The sequence below is a fragment of the Ostrea edulis genome, chromosome 2 (genome assembly GCF_947568905.1).
Source record: "Ostrea edulis chromosome 2, xbOstEdul1.1, whole genome shotgun sequence".
Taxonomy (NCBI): domain Eukaryota; kingdom Metazoa; phylum Mollusca; class Bivalvia; order Ostreida; family Ostreidae; genus Ostrea; species Ostrea edulis.
Genome location: NC_079165.1, coordinates 92,404,891 through 92,428,556, shown reverse-complemented (window position 1 = coordinate 92,428,556; position 23,666 = coordinate 92,404,891). Strand labels below are relative to the sequence as shown.

General features: G+C 34.9%; 2 protein-coding genes across 10 annotated transcripts in view; one reads left to right on the top strand and one right to left on the bottom strand.

Moving 5' to 3' along the window:
- Positions 1-2,584, bottom strand: part of LOC125678438 (RNA-binding protein 42-like) — a 47,442-nt gene extending 44,858 nt beyond the window's left edge. Inside the window, exon 1 of the mRNA XM_048916898.2 lies at positions 2,548-2,584. The gene's annotated coding sequence lies outside the window, so the exon portion shown is untranslated. The remainder of the gene's footprint in view (positions 1-2,547) is intronic.
- A 754-nt stretch (positions 2,585-3,338) lies between these two features.
- The window catches only part of LOC125678436 (glucose-6-phosphate exchanger SLC37A2-like), a 31,647-nt gene continuing 11,319 nt past the window's right edge, over positions 3,339-23,666 (top strand). For 3 of the 9 annotated variants that reach the window (XR_008800273.1, XM_056155509.1, XM_048916894.2), the window contains exons 1-11: positions 3,339-3,924; positions 7,105-7,186; positions 12,063-12,165; positions 13,598-13,676; positions 18,199-18,334; positions 18,629-18,705; positions 19,634-19,800; positions 19,925-19,974; positions 20,783-20,821; positions 20,939-20,956; positions 22,344-22,391. Coding sequence is in view for 3 of the 9 variants with exons in the window: in XM_056155509.1 (XP_056011484.1) it covers positions 3,851-3,924; positions 7,105-7,186; positions 12,063-12,165; positions 13,598-13,676; positions 18,199-18,334; positions 18,629-18,705; positions 19,634-19,800; positions 19,925-19,974; positions 20,783-20,821; positions 20,939-20,956; positions 22,344-22,391 (873 nt within the window). In the remaining 6 variants the exon portion in view is untranslated. Of the gene's footprint in view, positions 3,925-7,104; positions 7,187-12,062; positions 12,166-13,597; positions 13,677-18,198; positions 18,335-18,628; positions 18,706-19,633; positions 19,801-19,924; positions 19,975-20,782; positions 20,822-20,938; positions 20,957-21,906; positions 21,955-22,343; positions 22,392-23,666 lie in introns of all 9 variants that reach the window. The other 6 variants (XR_008800275.1, XM_048916891.2, XR_008800274.1 and 3 more) reach the window with 5 other exon arrangements.

The window sequence follows — 23,666 nt, the reverse complement described above, 5'->3', positions numbered from 1 at the left end:
GGCCTATTGTGATTTGAAGAATATTGAATCTGCAGTTCCCGAGGAATGACAGGGGCGGATCCAGGAATTGCGGTTGCGGAGGGTACCACTTAAATTTATGAGGCAGGGGGTCTGAAGCTCCTGGATTTTACAGGTTTAGGTTTTATAGGGCTGCGCCCCCCCCCCCCCCCCTCTTAAATCCGCCACTGAATGAGGATATTTTCATAATTAATCAATTAATCAATAATGATAAATCATGATTCGCCTGGTTTGGGGAGAAGAATTCTCTTTTTTTTTTAATGCCTTCATGAAAGGTGAAGATAACGAATAGTGATCCATCTCATGACTCCAATAAGCAATACAAAACAGAGAGGTGGGCAAACACGGACCCCTGGATATACCAGAGATGGGATCAGGTGCCTAGGAGGAGTAAGTATTCCCTGTCGACCGGTCACACCCACCGTGAGCCCTATGTCCGGATCAGGTTATTCGTAGTCAAAATCAGTGTTCCAAGAAATACAATACAGTACTTATTTGAAGTGAACAACAGTGTCAACTAAGTGCACATTAATTGCAAGAACCAGTCGAAAGTAAACCCAGACATGAATTATGAAGGACTGCTCGTGGAAGGCGTGTCCAAATTTTCAGCAGAGCCGAATCTCAGATGCAGATGAGATTAACAAATAGCGCGAAACGATTACATCATAAACCGGGCGTCAATTGAATTTTGGTTCAAAAAATATAGGACATACCTCAGAAATATAGGAATATATATATAGTAATTGTCAAATTGAGTGAATATTTATTGCAAACTTTCAGAAAAAGAAGTGATGCTTTAAAACTGCAAAAATCATTATAGTTTATTATTCATATGTTGATATAATACTGATACTGTCAATATACTTGTGTATACACATGCCTATAGCAATTTATATATGTATGTACTTGTTTCCCCAACATGCTGTATCCACATGCAGTTTGCAGTCTATGTAACCTGTAGTTAATGTTGTAAACTTTCTTTCTATTTTGAATTTCCTTCTTTATAAACTGTCTTACTGTTATGCCCTCTGGGCCCAAAATTGGAATAAACTTATCTTATCTTATCTGATAGGACAAGAAAAACAAAGAACTTCTGGACTTTTAAGCCTCCTCCTCCACTCACTTCACTCGCCTGTTATTCACAAGGTAACAGGAATTACAAAATTTTATTGTTTCCATAAATTAATGTCAATTAATAAAATGACACATTCGGCAAGCTAACATCTTACGACTGTAACCTGTGTTAATTTGAATCTACTTCAGTTAACCAGGGTTCCTGAAACTTTGTTTTATCCTAAGTATTTTCACACTAAGTCTTGTTAAAACTCAACCTGAAACAAAACACTAGTTAGAATATGGGACAGAGCCCTTCATCTGCAAGACTGTTTGTCTTCCCACAAGGAAGAAAAATAAATAAACCCAGCAGGTAAAGCTGGAATAGCTGGGCTGGGCAGGGCCGCCACATCCAAGCTGTCCAGCACTCTGACAAAAAATAGGGGCTAATTTTAGGGCTAAAATTATGACAATTTAGGGCTAAAAACCAAATTAGGGCAGTTTTAAAAATTTGAATGGTCTTACTTTCACAATTTTGAAAATAAAGAAACTCACAAAAAATACTCTCCTTGCAGGAATAATTGGCTATAACCTTTTAATAGTAACATCTTTGTCACAATTTCACAAGCAATGAACAGCTTGACACATGGATTCACTGGTCAAATTTAGTTTGAATGCATTTTCAAAATTGCTAGAATAGAATTTTTTTCCCCTTAAAAATTGGAATTGACAGAGAAAATTAGGGCTTTTTTTTTTTTTTAAGGATTTCCCCTTTAATCTAACATATTTTAAGGAATTTTAGCAAAACTAGAAAAAAAAAATTTAAGGATTTTTTAAAAGGAATTTTAGGGCCGCTGGACAGCCTGCTGACGCCTGAAAGAAAGCTGAATTTTGAAGTAAATGTTGTATAAGTAAGTAAGTAAGTAATTTTTATTTAAAGTCGGAACTATATACAGGTAAACAATAAACATGAGCTAAGAGCCGACTATATAGCATTAAAAAAACCACAGAGCACTAATGATATATAATTGCATGCATAGACATAAAAACAGAAATTTGAAATAAAACAGGACGCATACATGTATACAGACATCACAAGTCATGCATACATATACACAGGGACTAGCTATATTAAGATGCGCATGCAGCACTGAAAACGGTTTGCAACACAAACATAAAAATATGGATATATACATAGAATGAATAAATGTGCATACCTAAGAGACAGAGCGGAGTAAAAATAATACAGTTAAATTTGTACATGTCAGCTTAGAAGCATAGTTAGAAGTTAGATCAAAACTTTAAGATTTAGGCAGGAGAGGCTGGAATTTGCATGAGCTGCATTTACAATTTAATTCCCCACACCAATTTTGAATATAATTTGAGAATAGATTATATGATGTAATATTTCTTGCTTCGTTTGGCAAAGAGTTCCAGAGCTTAGCTGCCTCATATCTGAAAGATTTAATCCCGTACCTGGTTGTTCTAGGTCTTGGTACTTCCGCTGTATTTGTATATCTAAAATTGTATGAATGGTTTTTTATAACAACTATATATTATAGTATTATAGTTATAAAGAATTATAGTTATAAACAGATGACACAAATTGTTTGTAATATACAGTACTGGTTTTGCTTCAGAATCCAACATTTCTTGCTTACCCTAAAATATAGGAATTTCACAGAAATACGGGAATTTTTGTGGAAATATAGGTTTTTATTGGAATAACTCCCAAATATAGGAATTTATAGGAAACTAAATCGATGAGATATACAGGGAATCCAAACATTTCGGGAAAATTATCGCCCGCCCCCCCCCCCCTCCAAAAAAGTAAAAAAAAAAAAAAAAAAAAAAAAAAAAAAAAAATCAGAAAGGGTGGTGGTGGTAGTAGTATCCATATTTCAAGTGCCTGTGGTTAAGATTTGTAGGACGCGGACTACCTCCTGGATAGCCTTGGTAGCCTGGTTCTCGAGTTCTCATACGGTCTTTTACAAAGATAAAGATATGTTGATTATAGAATTACATCACTAAATTCTTTTTAAAATCGCATTAAATTAAGATAAATTTGGTCTTAGTCCTAAATTCTTTTTGTAAGACGTGTCCCACAAACACCCCCCCCCCCCAAAAAAAAAACAACGCGATATAAGATAATTCACAATAAATTCTTATCTTATAGTACTAGTTATCTCACTTCCAGGGTTAGTGATCTTGAGAGGACATCATTCGGTATAAAAAAAAAGATGCGATGACGATTTTATCTGTAATTTAGCAGTGTTAGTGTAGTTGGAACGTCGCATGATTGCCTGGTCTCACAAGTAAGAAAATCTGCCGTTTCAAATATGAATTCAATAGATTTTACTTTCCTCTGTAAAAAGAAGGGGAAAAAATTATCGTCAAAGTGACAAAATTCACAAAATCAAGTGAAGATAGGCCTATATCATTTGCCTCAAATAGCAAACGCTACACGTGGTCAAAGAATAACTTTACGAAGTAGCTGCCTCTTTGTCCTAACAGGGAAAAAGTTCAAACTACTTTTAGGCCTATTTGTGTGGATTTAATTAAGTATGATTAAAGCGATTCCGAATATCTTTGATCCACCATACAGTTTTTAAGTTATATTGAGTACCGGAAGTTACCTATGGACCAGAGAAAGTTCGAACGTTTGGAGAGGTAGATCCTGATCGTAGGTGGAGATAGAGAGGGTAGGCTTAGCACAAGATGGATAGGTGATATTTGGGAACACGTTGCGATTTTATTATTGTACCTTATAGAGCAGAAAATGACTGTCACTCCGCCTATTGGTATCCGTCTTCTTCCATCACTTAGTGGACCAAACAGCGTCCGTACCTTTAGGTAAGTCCCTTCATTTTTACTTTTTTTTAAATGGTAACATAAACAACTTCGTTCTTGAAAGTGTTTGAATTTAAACTTTATACATCGGAGTTGAAAGTTTTAGATGTGCAATACTATTTTTTCCCCTTATTTATTTTACTTTAAACCTATTCTCTTTAGAGAAGTCGAAAGGCATAGCCATCATCGACTTCTCTTCGCAAGCATTCATGTTTTGATTCTGGAAAACGTGTAAATGCCGGAGCTGAGTCGGTGACGGTTTAAGCTTCGACCGACGTTTCGACTCAGATGTGCCTGGATTTACGCAATAGACAACTTGTTTTCAAACATTTAATAGCAATACACAAAACCGACACAAGGAAATCAAAACTTACTTGCTTTTAATCCATTCTCAACATGCCCCTGTCCCGGGTTTAAATCACATCTCTGTTTACGTCAGCCTGCTTTCTCTTAACTGGTCCCCTATTGTGACATCTCAACGTAAACCCGGGACAGGGGACATGTTGAAAATGGATTAAAAGCAAGTAAGTGTTGATTTCCTTCTGACAGTTTTGTGCATTACTGCTAAATGTTTGAAAACAAGTTGTCTATTGCGTAAATCCAGGCACATCTGAGTCGAAACGTCGGTCGAAGCATAAACCGTCACCGACTCCGGCATTTACACGTTTTCCAGAATCAAAATATGAATGCTTGCGAAGAGAAGTCGATGAAGGCTATGCCGATGAAGGCTATGCCTCTCGACTTCTCTAAAGAGAATACTTTAAACCATATATATAACATGTTAGGATTTCATTAGAGTTTGAACCAATGTCTAGTGAAGACTGTACTACAAAAAAATCTTTGATTTTCTGAATATTCCCCTTTTGTTGCATATTGTTTTAACATCAATTCACCACTTAAGATGGAGGTCTTTAATTGGTTTACATTACCTTTCCTAATTTAATACGTGTATAGTGTTTCTTACTAATTCTTTTTTTTTGTTGGCTAAAATCTTCCAATAGCAACACCCCTCCCCCCCCCCCCCCCCCCCCCCCCCCCCCCCCCCAATATGTCATGTGTTTGTGCAATGATATTAAGAGGTAGATAGATCTATATATCTTATATGACACAGGTGCTCTTGTAATGAAAATGGGACCCGAATCCTGACTGTTCACAAATAAAAAGATCACAAAGACCATACATTATATACTTTTATACAGAATTGGAGAAAGGGTGTATATCTGAAAATAGTTTTTGAAACCACCAATATTGTGTATTCTAATATTTCTTGTTGCACAATTTCACTGTTGGTAGTGTTTTTATGCTGGAACATTTTACAATGCCGTCAAAATTTTGATCAGAGATTTTCTCAAGTTGCATCATTTATATATATAAAAATGATTATGAATGAAAAATGTCAATATTCTTCTTTTTTCATATTTACATTGTGAATATCAGTTAATTAGAAGAGTTTTGAATTAAATGAATAATTTTGTTAAACAAATGGTAAGAGTAGATAGAAAAGGAATAAAACCCTCAGCCATGTTTATTAAATGAACACCATCAGATACATGTGAAAGTACCGTACGATTCACATAACATGATCCAGATATATTCACATAACATGATCCAGTCTATACATTCACATAACATGATTAGAGGATTTTGATATTTTGTTTTGATTCTTTAAAGGTGTACATTACATTAGACAGTTAAAAATCATTATGCATGCTAGCTATTTTAATAAAGTTTTCAGGCAATATTTATTTCCATGTACATGTATGACAATAATAAATGATACAAAATAAAATGCATAAATACAAACAAATATGTGTGTGTCAGCTCGAAGTAGGTTATTATGTATGACCCGAGTCACTCAAAGTCAGAAAGTGGTCACAAGTTGTTGATGAGCAGTGTCATGAGTAAACAATTTGATATCGCAGTTGTATAAATATTTGAACAATCACCAAAGTGTATGGCCTGCTTATCACTATTTTGTGGAAGGGTGTACAAGTACTTTCCATTTAAAGTATAGTACAGCTGGGAGAGGGCTAAAACAGGCTATGCCTGCTGCCCAATCCCTTTCACTATTTGTGAATAAAATGATTATAAATCAAATTTAAAGTAGAAATAACAGTTGTCAAAATGACGATCAGATTTGATATGATACTTAGTTACATGAAATTACATTGCACATACTTGGAACGACAAGTGGTACAGTGTGTGTACTAAATTGGTAAATTTTAACCTTTAATTTTTAGATTGTAAGATTACGTAACTTTTAAGGGGCACATGGTATTGATCACGAGGCTGTAGATTAAATGTGCTTGAAGATGCAGTAAACTTTGGTTGCATAGTAGCATTTGATGAATGTCTACCAGCTTATTCTTGTCATATACCTGATTTCTAAACTATATAGGATATGACAATACTTTCCTTTCTTAAAACTTGACTCACAAACACCTGCTATCAGTGCATTAAGTACCACCTTGCTTTAAAGGTCTTATCAAAACAGGTTTGGTGCATTTCCATTTGATATGATTGTTGTTCATCATGACAGATTTGCAACATGTTGAATTGAAGAAATGAATAGAATTAGGGCGAACATATCATATCTGACATTTTCTCTAAAATCATCTTTTCATCTCCTGGATATGATGAGTTCTTGTATAATTTCCGAAATAAGTTTAAATTTATATTGTAGTAAGATTACCATACTTTGTATATCGGCCTGGGTAGCTCATTGGTTAGAACACCTCACTATATTAAGTAATGCAAGGGTCCCGGGTTCAATCCTTGATTGTTACAAAGATCTTTATTGAACACTGATTAGATTAACTTTCTCATAGTACAAGAATTTATATTCAGGAAATGAAGACGTAAATATTTTGGGAAAAATCACTTCCTTATTGTGTCATCTTCTTTGGAATACCCTAAATGAAGTGTTTAATGATTGTTAGAGTATTTTTTCTTTTAAATCTCCATTGCTAAACTTGAGAAAATATTCAACATTTTCCTTCAATATCTGCATTGTAATCAGCCCATATATCGCAATATTTTCATTACTATGGTAAGAAAAGGAAGCTAAACGCTTATAAAACGATGTATAATAATGTGATTATTTAATTCTTTTTGATGCTTTGTTTATTTGTCTCTTGTATCTGTTACATAATTATGTACTGTTTACATTGTCTTTTATTCCAGATACAAGGTCTTCATCCTCATCTTCACGTTCCTGTGTTACACCAGCTATCACCTATCCAGGAAGCCAATTAGTGTTGTCAAGGTAACCTTAACAAGGTCAAACGTCCACACATCAACACTGCAGCATATATAAATGAAGTATCAGCTGGGCACTATCTAATTGTAATCATACGTTTTGTATGCTTCTCAGTTTCCACCACTACTACACAATTTATGTCAAGCGACATGTGATCAAATTCAATGTATATTTTTATGTAGCTCTCTACATCAGGATTTATACATTTTATGACACTACATCACAAGATAGCAATGAAAATGTTTTGTGAAATGATTTGTATAGATTTATTTGAATATTTACGTAGCTCTGTGGATAAGGTAGATCGGGATACTAACCAGCATATCCCGAGTTCAAATCCACTAGTGTCTTTTGTTTCTATTGATTGAAATAAATTTTTGAAAATCTTCTTTTTTTCCCCCTCCAAAATTGCATATTTTTTTTGCCTTTTTTGACATATGTACATAATACATAAAATCATATCTTTCGTGATTAAATCATTTCGTGCCAGTTTGATATACTCTTTCAAGGTGCAGTGAGCCACCTTAAGAAATAAGAATGTGCGTTTTTATGAGGCTTTGTTAACAATTTTAGATTGTAAACTAATCTTCAGAAGGATGTAAAAAAAAATTATTTTTAGATATCATTTAGCGACGACTGGATCTTGTTTGTTGAACGAGTACAATTCTGAATTTAGTGGATAGTTACATAGCACATAGTATAGTCTTCTGTAGTTCAGTTTTCTGTGTCACACCCATCGAAGCTGCGTGACATTGGCATGATTAGGGAAATGATCTTGAGTAAAATAGCTCCGCTTTGTCAGAGGGATTCCAGCAGAGGGTCATTATCTAGGTCAGGAGTAGGTCGGAGACTAGATTGCTCAATTTATCTCCACAGATCTGATTTTATGGAAAATGCTAAAAAAAAAAAAAAGATAAGGCCTTGTGCCCTTCATAGCAGATTTTAAAAATATATATACTTTTAGTACTATTAAGTCGCTTATATAGTCATTGTGGATGACCCAAATTAAAGTCTATGGAACAGATTTATTCCCAAGCAGCTAGAAGACTGTATCTGTATCAAACTCATGGGATGTGTCTGGGTACTAGAATTTTCCAGAAGTGTGATAGAATTAAAGACTTTTTTAAAGCAAGTTTACCCCCCCCCCCCCCCCCCCCCCCACAAGAGCTAAGAGCCCTGCACTTAGTTAAAGGTTTTAGAGCAAGTCTATCCCCAGTACACTAAATACATGTACATAGGCCAAAATTTACAATGATGTTTCATATAGCGAAGCTTGCGTGCAGGACCAGTTTAATTTACAATGATGTTTCATATAGCGAAGCTTGCGTGCAGGACCAGTTTAATTTACAATGATGTTTCATGTAGCGAAGCTTGCGTGCAGGACCAGTTTAATTTACAATGATGTTTCTTGTAGCGAAGCTTGCGTGCAGGACCAGTTTAATTTACAATGATGTTTCATATAGTGAAGCTTGCGTGCAGGACCAGTTTAATTTACAATGATGTTTCATGTAGCGAAGCTTGCGTGCAGGACCAGTTTAATTTACAATGATGTTTCATGTAGCGAAGCTTGCGTGCAGGACCAGTTTAATTTACAATGATGTTTCATGTAGCGAAGCTTGCGTGTAGATGCAACATGTGGCCTGATCTTGCTTTGATATTTTAATTTGGAATATGTTCATTAGTATATCTCTTATAAGGGATCAGTCATACTTTGAATGCTATACATGACCTATTATATCAAGATAAGATATTTTGGGAGCAAGTTTATACTTAGAATTGAGTACACATACTCTCATTAAAGCACTATCATGTGTAAGGATCCTGACTTTCTGACCTACAATCTTTGGATGACAAACTTTGAAGTCCATAATGATGTACTACTACACGTGCAGGTTTTTTTTAAGGTCTTGATTTCAAGGGCCAGGGCCTTTCCAATTGGGAAAAATAGCGACATTTGCTTGAAATTGGGGAAAATGTTTCATACAAAGAAATAGGGAAAAACCCAAGTCAGAGTGCTTTAAGGTATAATTAAGCTCCTTCTGACTTTTAATTTGGTCAAAGCTTACCTCATTCAAATAAGCAGAGGCCAAAAAAATTAAGTTTACTTAAGAATTTTTTAGCAAAAATTGTAATCTGTGGGCCTGTGAAGAAGATTTATGAACAATTAGACTACTCTGCTTGATTTGTTTTCATTGCTTGGGAATTTCAAAGCAAAAATTAGGAAAAATACCTGCTTTTCAGCATTGGGAATGGGGCCTTATTTCGGCCCCCTACAGACCCTAAAATAATCTGTGGCATGTATGTATTAATATATATATTGAAGATCCACGAAGTGGGAGGGTTTTCCTCTACTTGGACTCCAAGGTTAAAATCCAGCAATGCTTCACGACGGAGTGTAAAGCATCACAGTTCATACCCTCATGCATATTTCTAAAATGAAATTTATTTCTTAGATATATACAGAATTTTAGATATAAAACCTTGTGGTAGGTGAAGGGATATAGTTTGAAATACAGTAACTTTAATATTTTGTATGTAAAATGCGCAAATTATCAGCTCACCTGAGTTGAAAGCTCAAGTGAGCTTTTCTGATCACCCGTTCTCCATCTGTCTGTAAACTTTTCATACTTTCGACTTCTTCTCCAGAACCATTGGGCCAATTTCAACCAAACTGGGTACAAATCACCCTTGGGTGAAAGGGATTCAAACTTGTTCAAAAGAAGGACCCTGCTCCCATTAAAGGGGAGATAATCACAAAAATAGGGTGGGGTCATTTAACTTAAGAATCTTCTTCTCAAGAACCACTGGGCCAGAAAAGCTGATATTTACATGAAAGTTTCTTGACATAGTGGAGATTCAAGTTTGTTAAAATCGTAACCCTCAGGCATAGAATGGGACCACAATAATTAGGGATCAAAGTTTTATTTACAAATATATATGGAAAATCTTTAAAAAACTTCTCATGAACCACTGGGCTAGGAAAGTACAAAATTTACATGAAAGCTTCCTGTGATATTGCAGATTCAAGTTTGTTAAAATCTTAACGTCCGGGGGTAGGATGGGGCCACAATAGGGGATCAAAGTTTTACATACAAATATAAAGGGAAAATCTTCTCAAGAACCATGGGCTAGGAAAGTGCAAATTTACATGAAAGTTTCCTGACATAGTACAGATTCAAGTTTGTTAAAATCATGGCCCCCCGGGGTAGGATGGGACCACAATCAGGGGTAAAAGTTTTACATACAAATATAATGGAAAACATTATTAAAACTCTTCTGAAGAATCACTGGGCCAGAAAAGTTTATATTTACATGAAAGGTTCCTGACATAGTGCAGATTCAGGTTTGTTAAAATCATGACCCCCGGGGGTAGGATGGGGCCACAATAGGGGATCAAAGTTTTACATACAAGTATATAGAGAAAATCTTTTAAAATCCTTTTCAAGAACCATTGGGCCAAAGAAGTTTACATTTACATGAAAGGTTCCTCACATAGTGCAGATTCAAGTTTGTAAAAATCATTGTCCCCAGTCGTAGGATGGGGTCACAATAGGGGATCAAAGTTTTACATGCAAATATATAGGGAAAATATTTATGGGGCAAGGTGACTAAGGTGAGTGATGTGGACCCACAGGCCTCTTATATGTACAAACTTGCACTACTTTTCCCAACATTGTAGTGCATTATATTGTTTTATCTTGCACTGCTTGTCCACGCTGTGGTGTAATGTTATAGTGCATGTACATTATATTGACTTTTTCTTGTACTGCTTGCTCCGACATTATAGTGCATTATACGGTCTTTATCTTGATGATCTTGTCCTGACATTATAGTGCATTATACAGGGTTCGAAATTAACTTTTTCAAGCACTAGTCCGTACGGACTAGTAACTGTTGATGTTCACTAGTCAGCAAAGCATTTCACTAGTCCGTCCAGTATATAATAAAATGATCTTCATTTTATTCAATAGTATTCAATCAAATCAAACACATCACAGTTGCAAACAATTCAATTTCTGACACCTATAGAAGAAAAAGAGACCACCATATTTTATTTCGCATTCAAGATCTTCAGAAGCATACAATATTAACCTCCGAGTCAATCCTTTTATAAATGTCCATAAGTGCGTTCGAGATCGACGTTCCTGTTGTTTTGGTGCTCAGATCTTAAAGTCAAAAGAGTTCGAAATTTTATCAATAAAGTAAAAACAATTCACTCGATTGACCAAGTCATGAGCTATAGTGTTATGAACTACTGTGTTAGAGTCACGAATGTCGAGAAAATGTGCGCATACACGTGCATGTTCTCAGACCACACTACTTGCAATTCTTGCACCTAGAACACGTTCTCGTGATGTGTACTCGGCGTTCGGAATCAGCAGGAATTTGACAATTTGTGCACGTTCGAAAAATGGCGGTCTCGAACACACTCCATGTGTTAGGAAGATCAGGCTGTCATAGTCATGCAAACACTTGACCATGCAGGTAATCAACCATAAGTTCAAACATCTAAGAGACTCAGACAAATCTTGCTAAAAATCTTTACCAATTCAAGATTGATTTCTGGATTTTCACTAGTCCGTTGGACTAGTACTATAGAGAGTTCACCAGTCCAACACGTTTTTTACTAGTCTCGGACTTACGAACATGAGTTAATTTCGAACCCTGTTATACGGTCTTTATCTTGATGATCTTGTCCTGACATTATAGTGCATTATACGGTCTTTATCTTGGTGATCTTGTCCTGACATTATACGGTCTTTATCTTGATGATCTTGTCCTGACATTATGGTGCATTATACAGTCTTTATCTTGGTGATCTTGTCCTGACATTATAGTGCATTATACGGTCTTTATCTTGATGATCTTGTCCTGTTTGCAGAGTGTCCTCAACAGGAATTGCTCCATCTCTGTCTCTGACCCCGATGTACTGGTCAACAACACTCACGGAAACGACACCAAGTGGTGTGACTGGAAACCATTTGGTAACCTATAGTCATTTTGCTGTTTCCCATTTGGAAGACTTTGTTAATTAGTAAAAATGAGGATTGCTTGATTTAACTTTCATTTAATTATTTGGTATTTGTTAAATTGTTTTTTTACATTATGTTAAATGATCCTATGATATTCTGACTAGTTATGCTTATTTCAGTACATCAGTGATATTCACACACATATTATACTAAATATGATGCATCCAATTACTCTAAATGTTTACAAAGGAGTGGAACACCAGATCAAGTGTTCCACGATATTCCTGATTACAATACCTACAAACAGAATCACAATGTTCCACGATATTCCTGATTACAATACCTACAAACGGAATCAATGTTCCACAATATTCCTGATTACAATACCTACAAACAGAATCAATGTTCCACCATATTCCTGATTACAATACCTACAAACAGAATCAATGTTCCACGATATTCCTGATTACAATACCTACAAACAGAATCACAATGTTCCACGATATTCCTGATTACAATACCTACAAACGGAATCAATGTTCCACAATATTCCTGATTACAATACCTACAAACAGAATCAATGTTCCACCATATTCCTGATTACAATACCTACAAACAGAATCAATGTTCCACGATATTCCTGATTACAATACCTACAAACAGAATCAATGTTCCATGATATTCCTGATTACAATACCTACAAACAGAATCAATGTTCCACGATATTCCTGATTACAATACCTACAAACAGAATTAATGTTCCACGATATTCCTGATTACAATACCTACAAACAGAATCAATGTTCCACGATATTCCTGATTACAATACCTACAAACAGAATCAATGTTCCACCATATTCCTGATTACAATACCTACAAACAGAATCAATGTTCCACGATATTCCAGGGCTCGAAATTAACATATGCCCGTCAGTCTGTGACTGGTTAAAAGTCTGGCGGACTGACATACATTTGTTTTAGTCAGTCCGATGGGACTGGTTAATTTTCTAAAGCATCATTTTGGAAAATATACTTATGAAATTTTATACACACATTTGGCATTCTTCGATCTGTAAATATTTAGACGAATCTGGTTCGTAAATATAAATCCCACATTTAAATGTTACAATATTGTCTGAGGCATATTGAGTTAAATTTCATTTTAATAACATTAACGAAATATGTTTAATTATTTCTGGAAAACTGTTGGACTGGTAAATTTTTCTGCGGACTGGTTGAAATTATACCCCATCAGTCCGGCTGGACTGGTGACATAAAAAGTTAGTTTCAAGCCCTGTATTCCTGATTACAATACCTACAAACAGAATCAATGTTCCACGATATTCCTGATTACAATACCTACAAACAGAATCAATGTTCCACGATATTCCTGATTACAATACATATAAACAGAATCAATGAGGCTTGCTATTCCTGATTTCAGATGGGAGCAATGCGGGGTCCCTTCTTGGCAGTCTGGACTTGGCCTATTTATTTTCCTATGCGGTGGGAATGTTCCTCAGGTATTCATGGCTGTTGTGATGTACAGCTCTGCCTTTTCACATCATTCTTTTTATGAATGCATGTATTTGAATTGTGTTCACAGGAATAGCACTGTCCATCCATCTGTCTTTCTGTCCATTTATTTGTCTTACTGTCTGTCCATCTGACTGTCTGTCTGGACTTGTTTTATATGGATCATGCTTGTCTTTACTGAAAACATCTAAACTGCTGTATTCATACCTAGATAGAGAAACATTGGAGAAAAATCTCTGTCTTGTTTATTTGAATGGTTTATATTTATTGAAACACTCTGTATTTATAATTTGTGTCCCTCATGGATAAGATTTCAGTAATGCTTATCATTGATAAAAATGTTTGAAATAAGATTAGCAAGTTCAATGTCCTGAGAGGAATTCTTTCCTTAGTCTGTTGACCAAAGATAGGAAAATCAGTGTGACATGTCATATTATCATGTGAAGTTCACTGTGTTTGGTTTATCTGTGGTGCCGATGTCAGTTAGGGATGACTCAGACTTTGAAGAAACGTCTTGTCTCATTGACCTTTGAATGTGTCCTGGTTACACTTTGGGAAGTTATCTGTTCTTTCTTTGTACTGATTCCACGTTTTCCGAATAAAGGCACTCTTTTATTTTTAGCTCTTCTGAGCCAAAGGCTCAAAGAGCTAATGCTATGGCCATTTGTGCGGTGTGCGTAAACTTTTTAGAAAAAGGGCTATAACTCAAGAACCCCTTGGCCAATTTTTTTCAAATTTGTTACAGGGTATCATTGGCCCAAGGGCTTTCATACATACTAAATAAAGGGATGTGACCCTTTAACAAGGGGAGATAATCAGGAAAATACAAACAAAAGTAGTGGTTGCTAAAAAATCTTCTTCTAAAGAACCACAGAGCAGATTATCACCAAACTTACACATAAGGATGAGGATATGTTGTAGATTAAAAATTGTTCAAGGCATTACCCTGGGGCAAAGGGCATGGTCTCAAGGTCACTTCAAAGTTGACCTAAATTTAATTTTTTTTAAAATTCCTTAAATCTTAGATATTTTAGTCATTATAAGGACTAGGATCATCAAATTTTGACAGTTGATGCATCTTAGGACCTTGTGTCAAGTTGTCTCAAAAGTAGGTCACGGTGACCTACTTTTTGAATTTTGCAGGTATTTATTTTAAAATTAATTTTGATGCATATCTTGGACACTTTGAAGCCTATGATCATCAAAACTTGTCAGTTGGTGGATCATGGGACCTTGAAATGCGTCAACTGAAAAATAGGTCACCATGACCTACTTTCTGAATTTTAGGGCTTATCATTTATAGATATATTTTAAGTTGTTATTTCAAATACCGAGAGGTTTAGAATCATCAAATCTTGTAAGTTGATGCATCTTGAGGCCTTGAAACATATTTATAAAAAAGTAGGTCACAGTGACCTACTTTTTGAATTTTGCAGATATTCAAATTTCACATTTTCAATTTTAGATGCATATTTTGGGCACTGTAAAACCTAGGATCATCAAACTTTGTCAGTTGATGCGTCTTCAGTCTTCGATTTGTGTCGAGCAAAAAGTAGGTCACCGTGACCTACTTTTGGTATTTGACAGCTAAATTACTATATTTCAGACACTATTTGACCTACAATCATCAAACTTTGTCAGTTGATGCATCTTGAGTCTTCGGAGTGTATCGACCAAAAAGTAGGTCACTGTGACCTACTTTTGGCATTTGACAGTTATATTTATATATTTCAGTCACTAATTGACCTACAATCATCAAACTTTGACAGTTGATGCATCTTGAGTCAATGGAGTGTGTCGACCAAAAAGTAGGTCACCTTGACCTACTTTTGGAATTTGACGGCTATATTTATATATTTCAAATACTATTTGACCTACAGTCATCAAACTTTGTCAGTTGATGGGTCTTGCATGTTCGAAGGGTTTCGACCAAAAAGTAGGTCAACTTGACCTACTTTTGGAATTGGACGGCTATATTTATATATTTCAGATACTATTTGACCTACAGTCATCAAACTTTGTCAGTTGATGGGTCTTGTATGTTCGGAGTTCGCTGACCAGAAAGTAGGTCACCATGACCTACGATTGGAATTTGACAGTTATATTTCAATATTCAGATACTAATTGGCTTAAAATCATCAAACTTTGTCAGTTGATATTTCTTGGGTTCTCAAAATGTGTAAACCAAAAAGTAGGTCACATTGACCTACTTTTTTTGAATTCTTAGGATTTAACTAAAGATTTAGAATACTAAGAGGCTAAGAATAGAAATGGTGGGGTTGTACAATTTATCAGAAGAGCGATTCTAGGCCCTTGGGCCTCTTGTTTAATATGACATACAATATGATTAAGTTACCTCCCCCCCCCCCAAAGAAAAACCCAACAACCAAGTAATCTTTTGAGCCAAAAGCATTATCTGATATAATTTAGTATGTTATGACTGAATTAAAAATAAAACAAAGTTAACTTCGCCTGGTCTAACAGCTAAAGACCTTTCTCAGTAAAGTTTCCCCATTGTGTATCCATTCATCTTCCCAATAATCACCCGTCCAATTTCAACCAACACTCTGCACAGAGAAAAGGGTATTTAATTCTTTCATGGGAAATAGGATCAAGAAATGTTGGACTTAAAACGAGGTCATACAAAAATGATCACTGGGACCCCTGGACCTGTGTGATTTCTTAATGGAATGTATAGTTTGAAGCGTGTATTAGCAAATTTTAACTATGGGCCTTGGGGAAAAGATAAGGCCCTTACAGATATTCTACATTTTGCATGATGATATATAGAAAACAGCTAATGATCCCTCTAAAAATCTTAAAAACAATAAATCCATGTTTGTTATATTGCAGGGTTTTATCCAGCATTTAGTTGTTACTACCCATTTTATATTTAAGGGGAATTTTTGAGAATGTAGTCATGAGCTTCCAGGGGATGGGAATGGGGGACATCCATGGAACATAATATCCACAGATTATAACAGCCATATAAAGTGATTGATTACTCATTTTATCTATATTTTAAGTCTGACATTTGTAGAAAATGACATAGAATATCAAAAAAATGATTTTTATTGAAAATTCTTATACAATTTTGTGAAGTTTCTACAAATGAAGGGGATTTTTTTTATCTGTGGAAGGGGAAATATCCATTTGTTGCCAAAGGGGAAAGGTACCTTTTACCGGTAGTAAAAACAACCTAGATAAATCCCTGTATTGACATGAAACCGTCATCATTTTGTGTAGAGACCACACCTTTATCTTAAACAGTTAAGTAAGTCCACTTAATGCAGGTAGTGATTTATCAAAATTTGTTTTTTATCTTATTTCCAAAATGCTGAAATATGACAAATTTAAATCTACGAATTATGCAAATGACACAGCATTCTTATTTTTCCAATAAAATTCCGAATGATTAGAATTTTTGGTTGATTTTAATATTAATCATATTACGTGCACACGGAATAGAAATGGTTGTGATTTTCATGATGTAAACCTGTATTAATGCTGGAAAATTTGGAAATTATTTACAATATTCTTTTTTTAGCCAAAGGCTCAAGTGAGCTTTTCTGATCAGAAGTTGTTCATTGTCTGTTGGCAGCGTCGGCGTAAACTTTTTACATTTTCATCTTCTCCAGAACCACTGGACCAATTTCAATTAAACTTAGCACAAAGCTTCCTTGGATAAAGGGGATTCAAGGCTCTTCAAAGGGCCATGCCCCCATCAAAGGGGAGATAATCACAAAAATACAAAAATAGGTTGGGGTCATTACAAATCTTCTCGAGAACCACTGACCCAGAAGAGCTGAGATTTACATGAAAGCTTCCTGACATAGTGCAGATTCAAGTTTGCTAAAACTATGACCCTCGTGGGAAGGTTAGGGCCACAATAGGGGATCAAGGTTTTACATGCAAATATATAGGTAAAATCCTTGAAAATCTTCTCAAGAACCACTGTGCCAGGAAAGTAGAAATTTACATGAAAACTTCCTGACATAGTGCAGATTCAAGTTTGTTAAAAGCATGACCCATGGGGGTAGGATGGGGCCATGATAGGCAATCAAAGTTTTACATGCAAATATGTAGGGAAAATCTTTAAAAATCTTCTTCTCAAGAATCACTAGGCCCAGAAAAGTTTACATTTATATGAAAGCTTCCTGACATATTGCAAATTCAAGTTTGTAAAATTCATGGCACCCGGTCGTAGGATGGGACCACAATAGGGGATCAAAGTTTTGCATACAAATATACAGGGAAATTCTTTAAAAATCTTCTTCTCAAGAACCACTGAGCCAGAAAAGTTTATATTTACATGAAAGCTTCCTGACATAGTGCAAATTCAAGTTTGTAAAAATCATGGCACCCGGTCGTAGGATGGGGCCACAATAGGGGATCAAAGTTTTACATGCAAATATATAGGGAAAATCTTTAAATATGGGTCATGGTGACTCAGGTGATTGATGTGGCTAATGGGTCTCTTGTTTCTAATTCTAGATATTTTATTTTCAGTGGTCACATTGCAGAGCGGATGAATCTGCGATACTTTCTGTCGCTAGGCATGATCAGCAGTGGTGTCATGACAGCAGCTTTTGGAATGGGGTACTTTTGGGATATCCATTCAATCGTATTCTTCATAGGAGTCCAGGTTAACAAACACTATGTAATAGAATGTAAGACTGATACGAATTTGAAATTAACTATGGGAAAAATGGAAAAAAAAATTCAGTAGCATTGTGTATTGATGATGGTACATTCTTTCAGATCATTAGAGGACTTGTGCAGAGTTCAGGCTGGCCCTCAGTGATATATGGACAGCGATATTTTGTATAGATTGTGGTTTTGTCTTTCAGATCATTGGAGGACTTGTGCAGAGTTCAGGCTGGCCCTCAGTGATATATGGACAGCGATATTTTGTATAGATTGTGGTTTTGTCTTTCAGATCATTGGAGGACTTGTGCAGAGCACAGGCTGGCCCTCAGTAGTGACATGTATGGGAAACTGGTATGGGAAAGGAAAGTAAGTTTATAAATATTTTTAGTCTCACAGAGGTATGCACAAATACGTATATGTGTACTGGCTCTAAGAATTTTCAAGACATAACACTAAGATTCTCGTAAGAGTGAAACGGTTCCTTGTGGTATCGATTCATCATGGTGTTTTTTGTTGGTTCAATACACGGTACGGAACTTGTATTTTTGGTTCATTACACTTTTATTTTTGGTTCATTACACTTGTATATTTGGTTCATTACACTTTTATTTTTGGGATTGGTAATGAAGTGATAGTCAGTACTGGGATCGGTAACAAACACATGTAAAACAACATGGCCGATGCAAACAATAATTAGTATGTACAGTTGAAAGACCAATACTTTCCATGATGGTAAAATATTATCTTTATCTGTTGCATATGAGTGCATTCTCTACTGCAGGAGACATAGTGAACACACAAAGAGCAGTGTTGTCTCCAGAAATTGAAACAGTTGACACTCTTGATTACATTCTTCAAGTCAAATATCGTTATTCCAGATGATTTTTTGTGAAATATTGTTTAAAAATATTACTAGATTCAAAATGAATCAATTTACATGTAATTAAATTTGTTCTAGTCAATTTCTGTGACAATGAAGTTTAAAGAGTTTATGTTTTATTCTTTTCAATTTGTTTTCAGTATATTCCAGTCAATCATAATTTCCATTTCTGATTACAATCGACAAGGTTTATGTTGTTATTGAGTTGGAATAACTTAAGTGAAGTAAAAATGAAAATTTTAAAAAGCTACGAACCCCACGACATTTGTTCCTTTTACCATGTTTGATGAACCTGAATGTATCATATAGAAAATAACCGTATCGCAACAAACTTCTATGATACTTATTTAATTGTGAAGGAAGTGTATCATTTTAACCCTAGATTCTTTGACCCGTTGATATTTTCCCTTGCAGACGTGGCTTTATCATGGGGATCTGGAATTCACATACCTCAGTTGGAAACATCCTCGGGTCTCTGATTGCAGGGATCTTTGTGAACAATGCCTGGGGCTGGTCATTCATTGTGCCAGGAATCATCATCACTGTATTGGGCATTCTAGTCTTCTTCTTCATGGTGCCAAGTATGTTGTTTGTTCTTAATGGGAATTTTTAATTAATGTATTCGAACATTTGTTCAATCATAGAGGGGAAAGGTTTTTGATGCATCAGAAAACTTGAGGCATAATTCATTCTATTTTTAATCAGGTCCAGATGAAGTGAATTGTGATTTGCCAGACCAGACAACAAATACAAGGGTGAGTCCTGACCTGTACAAAGAGATATAGGAACCCTTTAATATACATATTATTAACCCTTTATAGGTTTATATACATTATATTGTGATTGCCTAATGCATTAGGACCCCTATATTAAGCTGAAGTTATCACAATGCAGGCATTATGGTCCATATGTTAGTAAATGTGTACAATGATATAGTGAAATGGAACAAGTATGGGATTTGATATATTAAGATTTTCCATATGAACAAGGCATTGCTTTACAGATGTCAAATCTATTGTGAGCACAGCCCACTGGATGTGTTCCTTGTGTGAAGTAGTGAAATCTCAGACACTGTCCCAATCATCTTGGTTTGTTAAAAGTCTGGCAAATTTTGTCATTCATCTTTGGTCAAAATCTGGCAAATATTGTCCTAGTCGCCTTACTCTATCATATATTTCAATATGGGCAACTAAGATAATCATGACAAAGTAATGATGTGTTTTTGTCATGAGAAAGAATTTTCAGAAAGCAGTATGTGTAATGCACTTCCATGGAAAAAAAAAATTGATTCCTAACTATACATAAAGGTTTTTTTTCCAAGGTTAAGTTTGGATTGTCAGTTTTAATTGTTTGAAATATCATTTAAAGTTCATGCAAAATATTTGTCAGAGATGGTTGATTTATTCAGATTTCCCTAACTAACTTATCATAGACCATTGAATCTGAGTATTCTTTTAGTCATGTGTAAACCAAAGACCATTCTAAAACAAACTTAGAAGCCTGCAGTAGGTGCGTCTTCATTAAAGATGTAGAAATGTTTGTCTGATCAGATGTTTGTTTCAGATTCAGTACTCCGAGGATGTCAATGAGAGATCAGATTTGGTAAGAGATTTTTATGTCCATGAAATATCTAATTCTAATTAACCTCATGTGAATTACGATATCCTGCAAGGTGTATTTATATTAAAACTTGAAGTAATTAAACATGCAATTTTCCAGAATACAGAGAATTATATGGTAAAATATCACAGTCAGCTGGTCACTAACAGCTGGGACTTTAGACAGAATCATTTGCTTTTTTACTAATATTAACACAATATACCGTATCATGGGGATTTTGGTTTGGTGTAAGATTTGGAGAATTTAAGAGATAGAGGTATCTCCGTGACTTATGGGGTTGTAAGATGTGGGGAATTTAAGAGATAAAGGTATCTTGGTGACTTAGGGGTTGTAAATTTGGCTATTTCATTGATATTTGAAACCAGCCGCCAGAATTAGCACTCCATTAAAACAAAAACCACAATGCGGTATTTGCGTGTGCCAAAGATACTTTAACTCTGGCTTTTTGATTGATCATTGTAAACTGCATTGAGCAACAGAAATGAAGTTGCTTCACAAACAGATTCATTACTAATTATTGGTGAATGTTGAAATTTACTCATTATTTTCATATTGTGATGATACATTTAATGTAGAGATATGTGCATATATTTTTTATATATTTACATTTCCAACATTTTTGCCTTTGATTTCTTCATAATAATCGGCATTTTCACATGAACGCGCTGCAGTTGTAAACAATGTGCGTATGAATACGGAACTACTTGATATATTTTGTACACCTACTAGAATTTAAATATAAGAAAATTGAAATACTGTAAATGTCATTTTTGAAAATACATGATGATATGGACTGCAACACTTGACACCAGCCTGCTAACACACTACATGAAGTCAGCCAGTGTGAAGCACCTCAGTTCATACCCTCAGGTATTTCTTAAAACGAAATTCATTTCCTAAATGTATGTACAGAATCTGAGAGGTACTGGTTTTATTAATACTGTTATAATTTAATTGAGAGTTTAGATGAGTTACATGGATGTGAAACTACATTTGTTTTTTGGGGTTTTTTTTTAAATATCGTGTAGTAAGATATTGTATCTAATGCATGACATTTGTTTCCATAGAAAAAAGGGAATTGTTGTATCCCCATGGCAATTGTAGATAAAAAGCTAGTAAGACAATCTTTGAAATTCTCAGATACAGACTGGCTAGTTTGATTGTCCACTGCAGTACAGTGCTATATTTGTTAGTACTTGTAGTACAGATGTACAGTGTCTATGTGTTAGTACTTGTAGTACAGATGTACAATGTCTATGTGTTAGTACTGTAGTACAAATGTACAGTGTCTTTTAGCATGCTAGAAGGAGAATGTTGAATCCAGCTTACAGTGCTATACATGCTAGGCATCATTTACAGAAGATTCATCTAATTTTTTTTTTAATTTGTCCCAGTGAATATAGTGAAAAACAAACTACAGTGAAATTAAGGTTGCCTACAATAACTAGCTGTACGAGATGGAATTGAGGAACACAGCACGTATATTTCTTGTTCTATATTGTAGGAAGATGATCCCTTGCTAGAGTCTCTTAAAAGTGTCCAGCGAATCAGTGTATGTTTATAGCAGTGGTATATAAGCACCTGATTACTGTTGTGTAGTAACACCCCTCACTTGAATAGCTAAATCAGTTGACTAATTTCATTCACTGTCTTCATCCTGTAACTGTGAATCCTTAGCATGCCAATTTCTTTTCACAGAACAATCCAGTTCTTCCTGCTTCAAGTGGAACAAACTATCAAATTTTATTGGGCTATTGTTTCATTTGAAGTCAAGTTATGATGTTAAGAAATATATTGCAATACAAAAATTTGAAATGCACAATTTTTGAAAATCATAGCTACAATGGGAAAACATTTTTGACTCATTGTAGCATTTTTCCTGCCCCTGCCATAGAATGGCTTGTGGCATACTATGTAACCTCCTTCCATCCATCATTCCATCCCTCCGACATTCTGTCATTCAGTCCTAGTTTTCCAGACTTTTTTTCTGTGCTCATAGATATATGAGCTGATTTTTTGTCACAATATATTGATGACTTAAAGATGAAGATCGAGTTTCATGTCCACCTATTTTTACAGAAGTTATTAACCTTTGACATTGAAATTTTCTAATTATTGACAGTTTTCTGGACTTCTTTTGACTGTGTTTGTAGACAATGAGCTGATGTTTGACCTTTATATTGATGACTTAAAGATCAAGTTTTATGCCTGTCAGCTTGTTTTTACAAAAGTTATTGCCCTTGGACTTTGAAAATTATTCACTGTCAATATCAATCTTTTTTTCTCTGATAGAAATGTACTTCTAGGAATTTTTCATTTTAATTAAATTCATTTATCAATTTGTTATAAAGTATATCAAATGAACAGCAATGTAAAAACATCCTTTAAATTTGATTTACACAAAATGTCGTTTTATTGTCTACTTTGGTTTTTTTTTATCTTTTAAAAATAAATACAATGTTCTCTATAAAATTAATAGAATAAGTCCATGTGTTCCTTTCTACTTTCTGATAGTGTCATCACAAAAGCAGCATATTTAATATTATATTCTAATTTTGTTTTATTTGCACCCAATATTGATTTTAACATCCTTGGATTTTCAAATTTGTATGTCGGTGGGGGCATTTGTGTCACCCTGGCATATATGTTAATATGTATATGCATATATGAAAATTTATAATATTTTATTTATCATTCTTTGTTTTTCCATATGAAAAGCATGAATTAAATATATAATATGTTTTCCACAGAGAAATTGATAGTTGTTGTCAAACATACTCCATGCATTGGCCAAATTAGACTTTACCCTGCTAACATGCATACCCTA